The following is an 18980-nucleotide window of genomic DNA, read 5'->3' on the forward strand; positions in this document are numbered from 1 at the left end:
AGCTTGCACACTTTTGTTCGTACAGTATACCGTTTGGTTTAACATTTTGTGCTTGGAGATAAAATGTTTCATTGTCTTTTGTTGGATGTGTCAGTTTTACAGTCAACTTCAACTGGGAGTGACAAATAGCTATAATAGCAATAATATTGAAATTGAATGGCACTTAGATATTATGGCCCACTTTTTACTCATATATTGTGGCACACTTTAAGAGAAACACTCGAAACTAGCTACAAACTTAAACGAAATGCTTGGTGGAAACGGCATTACACCATTGGACCACTATAGTGGTTTCCAGTTGTTGCCTTCGGGGACAGCCAGGAGGAAATAGTGTTTGTAGACAATACTGCATTGAAAACGGACCATCGGGCAAGTAGGATCGCTTATAATTACTCGTCAAAGCGTGATTGTTTTGAAATACCAGGTGTTTTGCACAATGACAAGCGCAGACAAAAGGGGAGAACAAAGGGCCAGCTCAGTTTGATAGGAGGTGCACATAGAGTGAATCAACCGCGAAGAAATTGGTGTCTGCATGTTATTCTGAGTGTGTGTGTCCACGCGTGTGTAATTATAATGTTGAAAGGCCATGGATGGAGGTATTATCCTGTGTGAATCGCCCAAATCTTTCACTAAAAACACAATATCACTGAACCCGATGGTTGTGAATGACCTTTTGCCATATAATGGGAAAACATTTAAAGTGTTAACGACATGACAAAAAGTTACCCTAAACAATATTTTTAAGGAGTACATTCACAAATAATGATATTCTAATGATTACTATGTAAAAACATTACGAAAAGGCCCCCCAAAAAGCAGAAAACTCAATATTTTCGTGAGCTGGGTCAATTTACTGGCCGTTTGACCCAGTGCGTGCATGACGTCACTGGCCCAGCCCCGTTGTCTTCAGACTGAAAATGGCAATGATAAGCTGTATGTACTGGTAGCTCATTTTTATTGTTCAATTAAAGGAGAAACTAAATGAATCAGACACTTCGCAAGATGTGGCTTGATGAGGTCATATCCGCCTTCTTCGTGATTTTGCCCCACCCAAAAGATTTTCGAAGTGTAATGCTAAATCAAGGACATTCGTTAATGTGTATCAATTCAAGAAACCGTTCATTACGACATGAAAATTGATTCAAATGTTCAGCTCATCAGCAGCATTTGTAAAAGCCTGCTAATGATCTTGATGATTTGATTCAGGTGTATTGCCATGGGGATACATCCAAAACAGGCTGGATAGGGGATCTCGAGGGCCAAACTTGGGCATCCCCGGTTAAATACAACATATTACATTTCGTAAAAATTGTGTCCCATACACTGTAATCTTTCTGCCTGTTACTATACATCACTAACATTTCAAAAATCATTTTCGGACCGATTGGATGATTCCACTTGATGAGAAATCATCAATGAATTATCGTCATCAATGGGGAATGGCGCACTGGTTTAACCTACAATCGTTAAAATGCTCAATGTCATGCAAAATCCCCGGGACTCAAGCCAACCATGTGACTTGCAGCAGAAGGCCCTGGTATTCAAATTGAAAGGGTCTCCCTCGGCACCATTTCCGCAAGGCTGTCGATACACGGGATTACATTCAACTGTGCCTCCGTAACATGGTGGAAGAGGCATGGTGGGTCCCTTGTGCGTTGAGAGCAAACAGCATATATGAGCCCCCGTCCATCGATTCACTCAGACCACCACAGACCAATTATTTCCCTTCTGCATCTATTTAAGGACGCCCTTCTAATTAACGTTTTTCATAGATATTTTTGCCTTCAGAAAAGTGAAGCATTTTGTTTGTGCGTCACATTTCTTCTATTCGCAAGGACGGGCGACCCATGGAGGATGGCCAAAGCCAACTCATTTAGATGCGCCGTGGCAGACAGCCACACCATGGAATGTGCAATCTTACCTCAGTGCATCCCCAGTGTTAAGCAGTGTACTGAATTTTATTGACTGGGGTCAGCAATCCTCAGGGAACCATAACTCATATGGGAGGGTTTATTGTTTGACATACAATTCCTTAAGAATTCTCATTTGGATTATCGTAGTTACTCTCCATGAGCCGTCACCTTGTCGAGGTGGAGGCGTTTGAGTGTCTCGATGATCCAAGGCACTACGTTGTCCCTGGCAGGGTCACCCATGGCAAACAGTCCTAGGTGAGGGACCAGATCAAAGACGGCTCAGAGACCACTTATGATGAATACAAAGAATGGACTGAGTTTTCCCTTGCCCACACACAGTTTACCGGAGCCTCCTCCTGGAGTCGGGCCTGGAGGTGGGGCTCAGGGGGTGAGTATCTGGTGGCCGGGCCTACACCCATGGGGCCTGGCCGGGCTCAGCCCGAAAGGACAATGTGGGTGCCGCTTCCCATGGGCTCACCACCTGTGGGAGGGGCCAAAAGGGTCGGGTGCAGAGAGAGCTAAGCGGCGGCCAAAAGTGGACATTTAGCGATCTGCTCCCCGGCTCTAGGGACGTGCAATGCCAACTCTCTTGCAGGAAAGGAGTACGAGCTGATGTGCGAAGTACAGAAGTTCCGACTAGATATAGTTGGACTTGCCTCCACACACAGCTTGGGCTCTGGTATAAATCCTCTCGAGAGGCGTTGGATTCCCTTCCACTCTGCAGTTGCCCACAGTGAGAGATGCAGAGCAAGTGTGGGTATACTTATTGCCCCTCGTCTTAACGCCTGTACATTGGGGTTCACCCCAGTGGACAAAAGGCTAGCTTCGACTCAGGGAACCCGCTAATCCGTTTCGTGGACAAGTTTCAGTTATATATCCAAATATCCACACATTTTTCAGGCAGACCAAAATACCAAGATGTCAACGAGCCAAAATTACTGTCATGTTTCAAACGCCGACACTTGCCCTAAAAACTCTAGTTAACTAATGCGGATGGAATATTATCGAGAAAAGCAGTGTGGGCAGTGTAATAATAGGTCATGTATGTAACGACCCAATTTTCTGGGTCTATTTACTTGTTATGGGGTATTTTAGAGGAATTTTAAATTCTCATTCCATGTTTTTTTTTTTAATTCCACAAAGATGGCGGCCACTTGTCACGTTGCTATTATTAGACAAATATTGATTGTGAACTGCTCCAGATGATATGCACGGATGTGTGCTGTTATATGTAGTTTAACTTTTTAAAAGGGGTAACACCCGCTGTGGGATCAATACAATCAAGTCTTTTTTTTTTGTTTGTATTTATGGTTTCTCTAAGTGGGACATGATAGCGGTGGTGTCCAGGGGTGGACTAAGATGGGTAAATCTGCTAAAGCCTATGCGAAAAACTAAATCAATCAGGCAAAGTTATATATACAGTATATAGTAATTAGGGCCAATATAAATTAACTGCAACAGAACATGGGAGAAAAAAATACATATAGATTACATAGTAAATATTGAAATATGAATATTGCCATAAAACAATAACAGGTGTGTCTGCCAACTTTACAGATTAACATCTGATAAAACAGTGCGATACCCAAACTTATCAACGTCGATCATTCTCATGGATTCACGCATTCATTAAAAGATCATGAATGATTCATGTATGTGGGTGTTCTCAGTTTTAATAAATTCAGACTCAAATCAAATATAGTTTTTGTCCATTTCAGTATTTTGCCATTCAATGGTTGCCGAAAGCAATGAAATTTTCCCTTGTATGACATTTCGAATAAAAGCTAATGAAAGCAGTCAGTATACTGTTGGGTGTCATGTTAATCACTCCGTTCGGTTAATTGTTAGATGGCACGTGACCTCTTGCGCTATGGAGCTTTATATTCTAATTCCACGCAACATTCGCGAGCATACCCTCTATGAACCCGATGATTACCCTCACCACCATTAGAGGCAATAACACCAGATTTAAATTGTCATACAGGATTCTGCAACTACCCGCCCGTGGGCGCCTGTGAGAAAGTGAGCGTCAGCCAGCAATGCAAATAAAGGTCTGGTGGAGAAAAAAAAAGTGACAATGTATTCTCATCAAGTGTTACCAAAAATACATTCTCTTTGCAGGCGCACCAGGAGAGGCAGTAACTATGTTCCGTTGCCCTGAAACCCCCAGCCTTCGATGATATGCTGTCACGTGCTAAAGCATTTTTCTTGCAGCAAGACACTATTTCTTGCTCTTGCTATTCCAGCATGGAAAATTGTGCTCAACCTATCTCAGACGAAATCCCGCTGGATCTCGTGTCCACTATATGTGACAACGGCAGGTAACTGTCAGCGGTCTGAACATGAATAATCAGTGTGGCCTGCTGACACTGCATTGCCAGCATGCTGGTCTTTACCCTCGCTGGTCTACACATGATGTACTAGATATTAAACCATGAAGAAAATAAATGCTATGTCCTCTAGAATTGTGGTTTGAAAACCAAGCTCCACCAAGTAATTTACATCTCCTTTCTCTCTTCCTAGGCCAATTAAAAGGTTTAATATGATAACAACATACCCCAAAAATCTGAAATCCCTGCATGAATAAAGTGAATAAATACTCTTCTTATAGACTACACAAACCTATTAAATGCAAGTGAAATGATGCCCCTTGCTTCATTGTAGTCCAGTTAAAATGCAATAAAGTGCTAAATAAACATTCATTGTGAGAACACCATGCACAGATTGTGTATGAAAGACAAGACCCTTCTGGGAAATCAATGTTTGGCTAGAGTAATCCGTCCATTTTCGAGACCACTTATTCCGTTCGGGGCACAGCAGGTGAATTCAGTTTAAAGGCGGACCGGACTGATTGCCAGTCAATGACAGGGGGATTAGGAAGAGTGCATTGAGTGGGACTTGATACCACGCATACTGTGTTAAAGTCATGTGAACCGCTATACTACTGATGGTGTCTGGACATAGTCATGTAAAACTAAAAGTATTTTACAACCAAATCAACATAGACATTGAGATTGCACACTGTGAACTCCCAGATGAAATTGGGATCAAACTTTCTGTACTTTCCATCCTTGATTTTACTACGGCCAATTATCAAGCAGTTTTATTGGGTTCCAACACAATAAAACGCATTCTAAATAAGTAAGACATATGGTAAATGACTCAGTTGGCACTAGCGCATCATTAACCCATTAACCCATTAAGCCCGGGAGCGCATAACGGCGTTTCTACCACTAGAGCCGGGAGCGCTGTTGCGTCTTTCTACCTTTCAAACCGGGATTGCGGATACGTCACTGTCCTTTTTTAATCCAATTCTCCATCTCTTAGCCAACTTAATGCATCAGAATATACACGTGACGGTGTCGCGAGAGCGCGGAGGACGTCGTGGAATTTTTTTCGAGCCATAAGTAGTTTAATGGCGGACGCCGTCGATCGCCGGGAGCTCTGATTAACGCAAGTAACGGCAGTGATATATTGACAATGTGCAGGACCAGTGGAACCAGTCGAACGTGATATGATATGGTTTTTTGACAGTTACGATATTGACGTCTTTGTAACAGAATAGAGGATGGTGATTACCACTATTTTATTTTAAATTTAAATAGTGCTTCTCTTGCACTGACACGTTATTTTTACATCTTCGATTGAAACAGTAAATCATAATCAATTATGCCTGTGTGAAAGCCACATGTTGAAGCTCTTTAACTCTTTTGGAATTATGTTTCTGTCTGCTACAGAGGTTGAGATATTAATCATTTTGTAAGTATTGAATTTCTGGGAGAACTTCAGGTTTTCAAGGGTAATTCCAAAGACGACCTTAGGTTTTGGGGAGCTGTTGAGAAAGGCGCTTTAGGCCTTAATGGGTTAAGGATGGGAGCGCATAACCACTTTCCTACCACTAGAGCCAGGAGCGCTGTTGCGTCTTTCTACCCTTAAAGCCGGGACAGCGTATACGTCATTTTCTATTTATTATTTAATTGTTGGTCTCTTAACCAATGAAATGCATCAGAATAAACACGTGACTGTGTCGTAAGCCCATGGAGGATGTTCCACAATTCCTCTGAGTCATAAGGGCGAACGCCGCAGTCGCGGGACCTCTGAAATAAGTAACGGCAGTAATATAAACGATGCGATTGTGGACTTTGAACCAACAGAACCAGTCGAACGTGATATTTGTTTAAGATATGTTTGTAGACAATGCCAATGTAGACGTCTTTGTAACAGAATAGAGGATAGTAATAACCACTTGATTTTTTTTTTTTTAATTTAAAGTAGTGCTTCTCTTTATTGTGCTTCTCTTACACTTTATTTTTACCTCTTCGATTGAAACAGAAGGATGAATAAACTCGGGTCTGTGTGAAAGCAACATGTCTCAGATCTGAAAGCAACATGTCTAAGATCTCAAATTATTTTGGAATTATGTTTCTGTCTGCTACATTGGCTGAATATTAATTATTTGTAGGTGTTGAATTTCTGGGAAAACTTAAAGAGCTGTTGAGACAGGCGCTTTAGGCCTTAATGGGTTAATGAAGATCAATGATGACAGATGAGCGTGACAAAAGCGACTCGTCTCTGTGTCACGACTCGCGGTTGTCAAACAGACTGGCGAGCTCTGCAGGTGGCTAAGCACCTTGAGGTCCGTGAAACGGCCCCATAGAAAAGTGACAACTAAATTTGATTGCCCATATCACTCTTAAATTCTGGCACAGTAGATAGAAGTATGAGAAGTAAAGGCACTCACATCTCAAGCAATTGTTGTACTGTATTTAGCTTTTTTTTTTTTTTTTTTTGCAAAACTGCCTTGGTAACTTGCTGAGAGGTGCTTTCTTAAAAGTAGCTCAAGAAACAAACAGTTGATTAGATTAATTTACATAAATATCCATACACATATATACACCCATATACACACACACACATTTCACGCATTTCTATTCAAGACTTCAATGATTTGCATATTCTGATTTTACATTCATGGCTGAGGTACAACGCTTAAAACAAGCCTTTCCATCATTTCACAGCATCACCCTATCCCACAAACACTCAAGGAGCCTCAACAACAAGACATCCAAGCAATGATCTGTTTGTGTTTGCTTCTGATGAGGATTGATGACACATACTGCCTGCAAGTAATAACATGGCAGTGTTTATATTTCCTTACACAGGTGATAGAGTCGCAATCACAATACTCCTCTTTTTAGTGACGCTATTAATGTGGCGCACGAGGACTTTCGAGCGACGACACGCGAGAGACTTGATTTTGTTGTTTTGAGAGATGACAGGTAATCTGTCTTCCAAGGATGAGAAGGCAGCAGCCGCCGGGTATACTTGAGTCACCTCCCAAAGAATAAAAAAAAAAAAAAAAAAAAAAAAGAAGTGCTTAGAACACAGCAAAGAAACCAATCTACCGATCTAAATGAATGATCTTATGAGGTGGACAGTCAGTGGCAAACGTGAGAAGTGCTAATAAATGTCCACTACTCCCCCAAAACTGAAGCACTGAGAGCCCGAATTGTTCTGTTGCGATGATAAATGGATGCCCCAAGCCTGCTAAATGCGCTAACTTGACATCTAGAAGGCAGGGGGAGGGGGAGAAAATGAGATGGGTAATTATAGAAAAGGGCCTGTGTAGTCTTTTATAAAACGGAGTACACACACAACAAAATAAATCCTAAATCAAGCATTTTTCCTCTTCTCATATCAGAGTCATTATATGCCACGTTATTTTTCCTCCCCGGTCGTGGCTGACAATAGTCAATTGTAAACCTGTTCAATATTTACGATAGCAAATCTGGTGTGTGGTCAACACTACGGTTTGGCTGATTTGATGATCATGACGTGAAAAGCAATGATAGCCAATTAGGAAGTGACCAGACACTTGAACTGTATCCTTACAAAAATAGTGTGTCAGAAGTCATTCACCACAGTCAAAATGAGAAGCGTTTCCAACCTTAGTGTAAACATCACATACGCAAATAGTAAGCATTCTATAGCGTCTTCGATTTCCTCTACTTTAATGAACACCGCCTTATCAAAGGACCCTTTCAGTTATGTACTTCCAATCTCTACAGCCTTTATGTATCCCTAAAAATATTTCTGATGGTGATTTCAAAAATGTAATATATAAGAGCAAAAATAACTCAAGTGTCAGTTTTTTGACTCGTCATGAGTCACTCAAATTTTAAAAATCGATGCCATGTGTGAGACCTATTATCGGCCAGGACAATTATCTACGCCAATATTCTGCGTTTTAACAAATATCGGCATCAGACTTTTTTTTATTTATTTATTTTTATTTATTTTTAAATCTGATGGCCGATAAATCATTTTAAAACTGTGTTGAAATCAAAACAAAAATATGTGAATGTTTAACATTTCTGTCTTTTTGAAATTTTGGAGCACTTCATTTACTGTAGAAAACTATATGGCGCTATTTTTTCAGTTTTCATTTCCCTTTTTAAGACATCCTGACGACCCAGAGTGCTCCCTGAACTTTTTGTTAGCATTTTATAACAAAGATGTATATAATCATAACACAAATATTGTCAAAAAAGTACATTAATAATTAAAAAAAACATTATGCAAATCTGAAACATTAAGACAACTAAGAGTTTTTTTTAATACCATTATTTTCCTTTTTACTGAAAATGAATATCAGCTCCAAATATCGGTTATCGGCCTCCTTGACTACTAATAATCGGTACTGGTCCTGAAAAACACATCGGTCTATCTCTAGTGTGTGCCTACACTAAGGACAACACAGTGTTAATTTGTTGAAAAAAAAAAAACCTTCTAGATTAAGGTGTTACTGTATTTTTGAAACACTTCCAATTAACCTTCAGAGTGTGTCTGTCAGGAGACCAAATGTATAAATCCATTTGAGTCAACCGTGCCCCTATAGATTAAAAGCCCCTGGAGAAAAGGGCACCACAAAGTATGCACACCCACTCCGGTTTTCTATTGCCGTCAGGAGGAGAGGTTTAGTGGGGTAGATTGACAGAGCCTGGGTGACACAGGTAAAAACAAGCAGATAAATCCAACTCTGCTTGGCCAGTGCTCCTCTTCGGGCCTATCAATCAGGTAAATGGGCAGCTCTCGTTGCAAATTTAAGATTCTCGGTTCCAGGAGTTGGATAGTGAGGAAGCGAGCGGGGCGGTAATAAAATATCTGTCTTTACGCCTGATATTTTATCGACAGTTAGCCTGACGTCTCTATGCGCCAATTAGGTCGGCACGGCCAACATATGCATGGAAGAGTTTGCTCTGAGGAGATGTTCCACAAATCCTTATTACCATTCAAACCAGACTCACAAGATTTAAATCTGCTGTTAGAATTGCTATATCGGTTTTGATGATGTCTCCTGATCAACAATAGGAAGTTGACCATCAGTTCACTAATCATTTTTTGTTGTCATGACACCCACACGAGCCCCTCTGTGAGCCGTCACCTCACCGTGGTGGAGGTGGTTTTTGTGTCCCAATGATCATAGGAGCTAAGTAGTCTGGGGCTTTAAGCCCCTGGCAGGGTCACTCATGGGAAACAAGTCCTATGTGAGGGAACAGACAAGTTCACATGAACCCAAATGATGATTAATATAAATAGTCCTAGTTTTCCCTTGCCCAAACATCTCAGCCAGGCCTGAAGGTGGTGCTTATTGGCGTGTGGTCTGCACCCATGGGGCACGGCCAGGCACAGGCCGAAAAGGCAACGTGCGTACCCTTGCTATGGGCTCACCACATGTGGGAGGGGCCATAGGGGTCAAGTGCCTTGAGAGCGGGGTGGCGGCCAACTTGGGCACCTTGGCAGTCCCAACCCAGGCTACAGAAGCTAGTTCTTGGGACATGGCATGTCACTTTTCTGGCAGGAAAGGAGCCGAGGCGGTGTGTGAAGAGAAGTCACGACTAGACAGTCTGGCTCGCTTCCACAAAACCCTCGTACCAGTCCTGTCGAAAGGGGTTTGGAAGAGCTGTACTGTTTTTGGAAGGCGGCAAGTACATACAAGTTGGGCTTCAGGAAGCTGTGCAGCCTTTTCCAAAGCAGTGCTTCTCAGATATCTGATTCTGTATTTGCACACAACTTACCAGTACCATGGGCAATCAGGCACCTATCATTGCAACCAAGCAGGCATGTATTCATTACAATCCCCCTTCTCAAGTCGCAAGATTTCATCATTACCCCCCTACAGGACTAGAAGGGTACTTTTTTTTATGCAGGGGGGCTAAGATACCCAGCAGCACCGTTTGCCAACCTGTATCACTCATGCCAATTGGACACCTGACAAAGGCTTGGAGGCATACTATTTCAAGAGGCAAGATCACTCTGTGTGCTCAAAAGCCAAAAGTCCACCTATGTGAGCAGGGCTCGAGGAAGGGGGTGTTGCATCAAATGTGACTATGTGAGTCACTTCACAAGTGCCGTCTTATTAAATTATCTCTTCGCCTTTTACAGCACAGGCTCCCACCCTGCTCTTTCCATCTCTCTTCCAGGCTAAACATTTGTCTTTCCATTCATGGGTGAATTTGTATTACATTGAGAGTGTGTGTGGGGGGGAGAGGGCGGGCGACAACGGGTGCAAAGTCCGCATGTGGAATTGCTGTTTTGCTTCTCTAAGCAAAACAGTGAGAGCTGTAGAATACTGTGTTGTTTAAAATTGTAAATTGATTTCATTTAGCATATTTTATATTATGTTCCAGTCTTTTATAAAGCCTGTGAGGCAATATGCAAACTATGCAAGCATCACCTCCATCCAATTGGCCAGCTGACTGTGTATTTAGCAACACCCCATTAAGTTGATATAGTGACACCTCATCACAAGGTGCACCACTTTGACTTTAATCAAGGTGACAGACCAGCAACTCTATAATCAATACGCTTATCTACATAACGCCAGGTTGCAAAATACAAATAAAACCACATGCTCAGGCTTTGTGACCGCGACGATGTGTGAAGGTAGGAATGTTACACTGTGTGGTATTTTTTGTTCAATGATTTAGTATTTGCGCTTGGGATTCCCACGATAATTTGATAAAAATCATTCACATTCAAAAACAGTATTTGTATTATGAGGAATGTGACTCTAAAGCAGACAATTGCATGCCTTGGAGCATGTTCAATTTCACTCAGTAATGCAATTTTACGACAGCTATAATTCGTTTCAACCTTACATCTACACATTATTTTCATTTTGACTGTAGAAAAAAAGATTTAAACTTCTTATTGAACCTAAAACTTGGCAAGCAGTGCAAGGTGAATGGGCTGAAAGATAAGAATACAGTTCACACGAACAAAAGTGTCACTGAAAGTTTTTCATGAAGTACTGAAGAATGTCCACACACTCACTGGTCAGATCCGGCCTCCTGTTATGCGCACACTCCCTGGCGACATCCAACCAGATTTTAAGAGTACACTCTCTGGCGGGATCCAACCACAGATTATGCGCACACTCACTGGCGACATCAAGCCTGTTAACTGTTAACTGTACACTTGGTGGCAAGATCCAGGCGACTGTTATGAGCACGCTCACCAGAAAACGATCCAGTCTTCTGTTACGGACACACTCACTGCTGTTAAGTGTACACTTGCCAGTGAGATCCATGGCATTTTTGTGTACCTGCTGCCCTGTTTACACTGATATATGTACTTTTTGAATTATTTTAAACTTTAAATCTTAAGTCTTATTTATGTCCTGTAAAGCACCTTTTGACCACTGTCTCTGAAAAGATATATTTTACCTTATTTTTCACTTACTCAAGTTTGCAGTGGTACTGTAGCACAGTTTATCATGGTTGATAAAATGCCCAAAAAGTGTGGACCAATTCAAACTGATTTATAGCGTTATAGCTTTGGGACAATGGGCTGGGAGGAAACACAAGTACAGGAAAAGTAGTAAAGAAGACTTGAGACAACGGAATGCATAACCCATATGTGAATCAAAATGCTTTCACTGGGTTTAATCAGCAACTATTTCAGGAGTCTAAATATCTACTTGACAGATGGAAGAATGAAAAACAAGGCCAGGACTGAATTTTGTTTGAAATACGTCACTCCTGTTCATAATTTATATTAAAGTACTTGATACTTTTTGCTTCTTATGCTGGGCTCCCGCTTCTGCAAGTATAAGCCGCATCCTCATTGAAAGCCCCCAGCTTTGCTTCCAGTTGTCATGGTAACAAACAAGTCATACTTAGCATTGGCCCAGCAGTAAAGGGGGCTAAAAAAAACCCTGAAAAATCAGTTATATGCTGTAGTTCTTGTTTCTTGGATTATTTTGGCAAAAATTTGGGGGCAGGGGGGGATGCATTAAGGTCTTCTTTAAGTTGAGGTTTACATTGAATTAGGAAGGAACAACTTAAATGTAAGTAGACAAGATATGTCTCTGGCCATGTGATCTAATAACTGTGTTAAGCATTGTACGCCAGTCACATCCATATTCTAACGGATCCCGTTGATTCGTCAAGCCTGGCAAAAAACGTCTTCCCTCTGAACACTTCCGAGAAGGCAGAGTACCCCCTTATGATGTCTGTGAGTGCAATAAAACGTTGTCAGATCATAAAAGCAGTGAGGCAGTAACCTTCAGAAAAACATTAGCAGAGCATCTCCGAGACTAAGCTTCTGGCATTTAGGGAGTTTGTAAAACTGTCTACCCTTTTCAGACACACAATGAAATCAATGGTTGATGCATACAATTTGGTGGGCTTTTCTCTACCCCTCCTAAAATTTTGTCAACAGAATGACAGAGGGTCTGACAAGTCGCCTGTGATTGCTGAGGTGGAAAATTAAATTGAACTGAAAATCACAAAGACTGTGTAGAAACCTATAAGAATTAGTAAAGAAAACAAGCAAGATTCATAATCTATTCAAGCTCATAAACTGTAGACGTGACTGATCTTATTTAGACTTTACTTTTGCAGTTTGGCAGGGCCTTTTTCAAATAAAACAAATCTTTTCCACACTATAAATACATCCATCCATCCAGTATCTACCATTTATCCAGGGTCAAGTCTTGGGGGCAGCAGCTTTCGCAGGGAAGCTCAGACTTCCCTCTCCCCAGCCACTTCTTCCAACTCTTCCAGAGGGATCCCAAGGCATTCCCAGGTCAGCCGGGAGACATAGTCTCTCCAGCGTGTCCCGGGTCATCCCCGGGACAGACCAAACTCTGACACCAGTGGTACAGGGACAGAGCTGACCACACTGAACGCCTAAGGGACATCGTTGAACACCTTCTCCAAGGGCAAAAAACATGTAGACTGGTTGGGCGAACTCCTATGCACCCTTGAGGACACTGTAGATGTGCTGGTCCACTGTTCCACGGTCAGGGCGAAACCACATTGCTCCTGTTGAATCTGATATTCAATCCATCGACGAAACCTTCTCTGCAGCACCCCTGAATAGACCTTACCAGGGAGGCTGAGGACTGTCATTCCTCTCTAGTTGGAACACACCCTCTGGTACCCCTTTTTAAGAAGGGGGACCACAACTCCGGTCGGCCAATCCAGAAGCACTGCACCCGATGTCCACCCAATGTTGTAGAGGCGTGTCAACCAGGAGAGCCCTACCACATCCAGAGCCTTTAGAAACTCAGCGGACGTCATCCACCACTGGGGCTCAGCCACCGAGGAGCTTTTTAACCACTTCAGTAAATTCAACCCCAGAGATAGGAGAGCCCACCTCTGAGTCTCCAGGTTGTGCTTCCTCAAAGGAAGGCTCAAAGGAAGGTGTAATTGAGAAGGTCTTCAAAGTATTCTCTACACTGACTCACAACGTCCCAAGTTGAGGTCAGCAGCACCCCATGTCCCCTATACACAGTATGAACGGCGCACTACGCACTACTTTCACCACCTGAGATGCCGGAGGGTGGACTAGAATTCCACAAAGCTGTTTTCCATGGCCTGACCAAACTCCTACCACGCCAGAGTTTTTGACTCAGCGACCACCTAAGCTGCATTCCTCTTGGCCAGTCGGTATCTGTCAGCTGCCTCCTGATATGCCTGAAATGCTAAAAAGTTCCCACGGCTTTGCTTTTAAAAGTGTATGCTTTGGCCAGCATTTGTTTAAAAAAACACAAACACAGATAACCCAACATGGGGATTGCTGACAGATGGCATCATTATGGCCTCGGAACAGCATATTCTTCCTGATAACTATCAAAAGGTGGAAAACACCACACATATGTGCAAAAATTCAACAGAACATAGATTTTTAGAATCCAAACCTTAAGCAACTGTAACCACAAACGAGCTGTTTGGCAAGCAGGCCTTATTAATTTTACTGAGTGTAAAGCCAAGAAAAAGCAAGTAAAAGTATCCAATTAGAGTTACGATTTTAGGCACAGGGGAAAAGCTTGAATTACATCCGTAATTGAGCCTATGATAGTTTTGGCAACACAGATAAAGGCCTCCTAATGGGCTGAAGCAAATTACTTGGCTCATATAATCAGCAGGACTCGTAAGGCCGAGACTGGAAATGTGAGGGCACCTTTACGAAATAACGATGATGGGGAAAAGAAGCAAAAATAATTTAACAGTTATTTATTCAGACTTTACGTTAAGGAGGGAGGATCTAGGTGACTTCTTTACAATTCCTCACGCCTGTCTTAAAAAAAAAATCCACTTTTTCTTTATCTGCTCCTTTGCTATATTTTGTAGATTGTTTCCTCTTTGTAAGAAAAAAAAAGCACAATGGCCCCAGCTGATTAATCAAAAACCTGGCAATGCCATTAACAAGGTGCCGTGAATATCTAGAGAGGGGGGAGGGGACACCCTCTGTGAACCGAAAGTGATTTCAGATGATGATCGCAGATGGTGCGACCGAAAAAAGTACTCGGTGTTTCCCTGGAGGTTCGCACACTACCCAAGCTGCTGTCTCCAATTCTCCAAAATAGGCTGCAGGCCATTACATATGCAAATAAAAACATGGTTTGAGACCATTTGTGGGTCTTGACATACTAAATGACAGATAATGAGGTGACTGGATAACCACGGATGAATCGCAAGTGAAGTTTCTCTTGATGACAAATAAACCTGGCTTGCCGCCTATGAGACTCACCCCACTGCAAGGGAGCGAGCTGCAGGTGCTCCAGGACCAGCTTGTTGAGGACTCCCTCCACGCTGGCCTCGCCCTGGCGCCGCAGGGAAGGGTGGACTGTGGTTAAGGGAAACTTTGTGCCATTGTGATCCGCTTTCGCAACACACAAGAATTTGAAATACATAGCTGTAAACCCTTAAACCCTTTTTGTGATTAGGTTTACGAAAAATTTCCCCGCCCCTTTTTGGGGCGTGGCTTATGTTATGTTTTCGGTCTCAGCTGTCACGTCACAGGAGGGAGCCAAGCGTGGTAATACTGCTTGCTTTGTCAGTTCTGTTGTCTAAAACGGCGACCGATCGCCACCAAAATGCAAAAGCACATTACTACTCTTGTCCACTTCAACCTGTGAAAGTATAAAATTGTTCTGCACAATAGTTTCGATTTATTGACAAAACGCGATCTCATCATGATCACCTCCACAAAATCAAAAATACCGTGGCGATTGCTTCGCCACTTACACAGGCTGAAGCACGGATGCGCACATGGACCCCGACTGGTTTATATTTCGGACATTTAGCTAAACTCGTGTCAACTCCCAGGAGGGAGACGGCGGGTTGCAGCGAGCAGCAGGGCAGGCATATTGGAGCTTTATACCCCCACCCCCTTCACTCCCCGGCTAAAGGTAGGATAACGGGACGGCCAATGGCAACAACTAGCTTCAGGCCGTTAAAACAAAAGGCGTTAGCACAACAACATTAGCTCCTTACTGTGCGCGCAGCGTGTGGAGGTGATCATGAGCCTGTGTCCTCATATCGCAGGGTTACCTCACAAGCAGTCGCGTGCCTTGTCCGACACTGCTTGCAGCCGTCAGCAAGCGTCAATGTTCAGCAAACATTGTTCAGCGAGGAGGCTGACTGTACAGCCGAGTGTGGACGCATTGGAACGTAACGTTTCGGCTGTTACGTTCCACGGCATGTTGTCAGTTGAAAAACTGTGGCCATTGCTCATCCAAATAAATGTGCACATCCACTCTCTGTAAATATCCTGACTGGTGTTTAATGTCTCGCTGTCCTAACCGTGATCAGCAAAGAAGCAGAGAGTTTGGAATCAGTTACTCCCGTGACCGTCGAACAAGGATAGAACGGTAGGGGGCGCGGCCATTGGCCTAATTAACAAGGATAGAACGGTAGGGGGCGCGGCCATTGGCCTAATTAAAGAGAGGCGTTATTCACGGAGTCACTTATTTCCTAATTTCTCCAAAATGAATGGATAAAATAGAAAACGGCAACTCTTTTCATTTTCCTGATCAAAAAATATATAAAATTAACTTGTTAGTGAAAACATGGCCACCGTCACTTTAAAATTAGCGGCCCTCAACCGTTTTTTAAATGATGGGCTGGTTTCATGTAAAGCAATATTTGGATGGATCAGCATAAAAGCAAAAACAAATTCCTAAAATACAACGCATCATTATGCAGAATGTAGTTCAGCCAGTGGGTTTCATTCGGCCCTGTGCTTGTTTCATTTGAACCAGTAGTTTTGGAGTAATGGGAGACAATGACACAAAGTGTCTTCCTTAGGAGTCTGTATAACATTAACTCTATGCAATCCAAAACAGTAGGGGAGAAAAAATTGAAAACGAGCCATAGGACTGGGCAATTTATCTAAAATTCATGGTATAGTGTAAATTGAATCCCTTCAAGGTAACATTCCCCATTATAAACTTAAGTGTAAAAAGTATACGAAAAGTATTTCTGACTGGGTTATATTAAAGGGCCCCTTAGAGAAATTTACTGTACAAAACAATAAATAACATTGCTGATATAAGTATTTAATATATCAATATTCTTTTGACCTTATAGGCTTATCCTGGATGACGTACTAAACTAAGCGAAGCTAACATACTGATTCAGTTCCGGTTTTCTGACATGCTGTGTGTGCTTATTGAGTATCTTTTGTATCATTCAATGTCTATGCCCTTCTTAATTTGCCTAATTAGACTTTCGGACTTGATTACTTTCCACTGTGACGCAGTTCCAGAAAGCCGTCCGTTAAAAGTGTACTGTACCACCTCAGCAATTATTCTGACGTTTTGCGTCGTGAAGGGACAGCTTTTAGCTGTGCTAGTTGGCCAGCAGCAACACATAACTGGTGCGGTTAGCTTAGCTTGATGGTAGCGCCTCCAGCATGTCACACGTGCTTGAAGCTCATTCAACATTGAGGCAGATAATGCCATGAACAAGCGGTATCGCAATGAGGTTGGTATACTCAAAATCTATACTGGAAGCCAACTCTACACTATATGACCCAAGTCTGATTTCAAATTTTTATTTGGTCGTGTTTAGAAAGTTGGTAACAAAATTCTCGAAGTTATAATATGGCTAATGGATCATTCAATCGATGGATTCGTAAGGGCAGTTTACTGCATAATTTTGTTTTGGTTGTCATCGCAGACAATCCCGTTTCACAAAGGTAGGATGTTGGTATTCAGTCCTCATTTGGCATTTACGAAGGGATCAGTGCTTTCCTGCCTCATTTAGAGCCTGTCACCAAATATTGTGCAGAGCGGGCTTCGTGTGTAAGAATCACTTGCAACAGTAAGCCTGCATTTCAAGTAGGACTGCTGATATTGTTTCTCAAATGCAGCAGTTGTTTACTCTTCTTGTGTCTCATTTGGCCTCATCCTTTTTCTGTAGACACTCTCAAAAGACGTTTTTTTTTCTTGCAGGCCTACTTTTTCACTGCTGTATCATGTGACCAAGATGCGCGTTTTGGCATGTTTACACAGGCACAGGCAGATTGCAGCTGATTTTGAAAATAACACTTCTTTGAGATCAATAAAATGTTTGGTTCATTGTCCCTATACAGCTGGGTGCCAAATGTCCCATTGTGGTTGGGGACCACTGTTTTAAATTACACAAACTAATGTTAGGTTATTAACCATTATTAGTGTTCACCGCAAAATGTCAAGGGCTATTGGGAAATATGTTTTTGTAACCTGACTCCAGTGGAAGTAACAAACTGATCGATATTGCACCAGAACAAATATGGCTATCAGAGAGCAATTATCCAGATAATATACAGTGATAATCTACAAAACTGACATTTGGATGTGGGATACGAGTGAACAACACACTTTGATTAACCTTTCAGAGTTAGCGATACAGCAATCAAGAAATCCAAGAACCTTTAGCAAAATAATGGTGAAACAATGACACTTAGAACTAAATTCCTCAGGGCTCGGATTTTGGACCACGTGACTTCAGGTGTGTAGAATATCAAGTAGTCTGGTTGCATCAGTAGCATGATGTTGCTTGTCATTTTGTGTGCAACGCATCTAGGAAGTATTTACAGAGCTTCACTTTCACATTTTGTTATTCCAAAATGGATTCAATGTCATGTCATGTCATCTTCCAAACCGCTTATCCTATACAGGGTCGCGGGGAGTTGCTGCAGCCTATCCCAGCCGTCAATGGGCGAAGGCAGACTACACCCCGAACTGGTCGCCAGCCAATCGCAGGGCACACATAGACACTGTCACTGAGCGGGAATCGATCCCACGCTGCCCGCACACAACTCAGGCGTGTGTACCACTACACTATCAGCGGACTTGGATTCAATGTAATCCTCAAATGTTGATATTCATGACAAAGGCTATGAATACTTGACTACAAAAAAAACACATTTTTGAGGGGAAAATTCTGGCAAGCCGATGACTTTTCTGATCCCCTAACTTTTCTCCCAGAAAATCTTGGGGTCAAAAGTTTCCTTCTGACAAGAATAATTGCAAGCTGACCTTGATGTTATTTAAATAGAGCGAAATTGCGCTGTATGACCAAGGAAGATTTCTTCACTTTCATCAGTAACAAGCACTGTCTTGATATGGAGTCTCCCCGATTCAATCTGTCCCTGGGGTTACATTACTTATGCAGTACGTACATTCAAAGTGAGACTGATATTGTGTTCAGTTTTCAATAAGGCAGTCAAACTTTACCACAATCATGATGACCTCAGAGCACAGGTATCAAAGCAAATGCCCAGTTGCCA

At 42.2% G+C, this 18980-nt stretch overlaps 1 protein-coding gene across 4 annotated transcripts in view; it reads right to left on the reverse strand.

Moving 5' to 3' along the window:
• trappc9 (trafficking protein particle complex subunit 9) overlaps positions 1-18980 on the reverse strand; it is a 117177-nt gene that overhangs the window by 24156 nt on the left and 74041 nt on the right. For all 4 annotated transcript variants that reach the window (XM_086015133.1, XM_086015131.1, XM_086015132.1 and 1 more), the window contains one exon: positions 14955-15045. In XM_086015133.1, coding sequence (XP_085871259.1) covers positions 14955-15045 — 91 coding nt within the window. The remainder of the gene's footprint in view (positions 1-14954; positions 15046-18980) is intronic.

This window comes from Filicampus tigris, chromosome 18, assembly GCF_054856515.1.
Source record: "Filicampus tigris isolate MCC_2025a chromosome 18, RoL_Ftig_1.0, whole genome shotgun sequence".
NCBI classification, from domain to species: Eukaryota; Metazoa; Chordata; class Actinopteri; order Syngnathiformes; family Syngnathidae; genus Filicampus; species Filicampus tigris.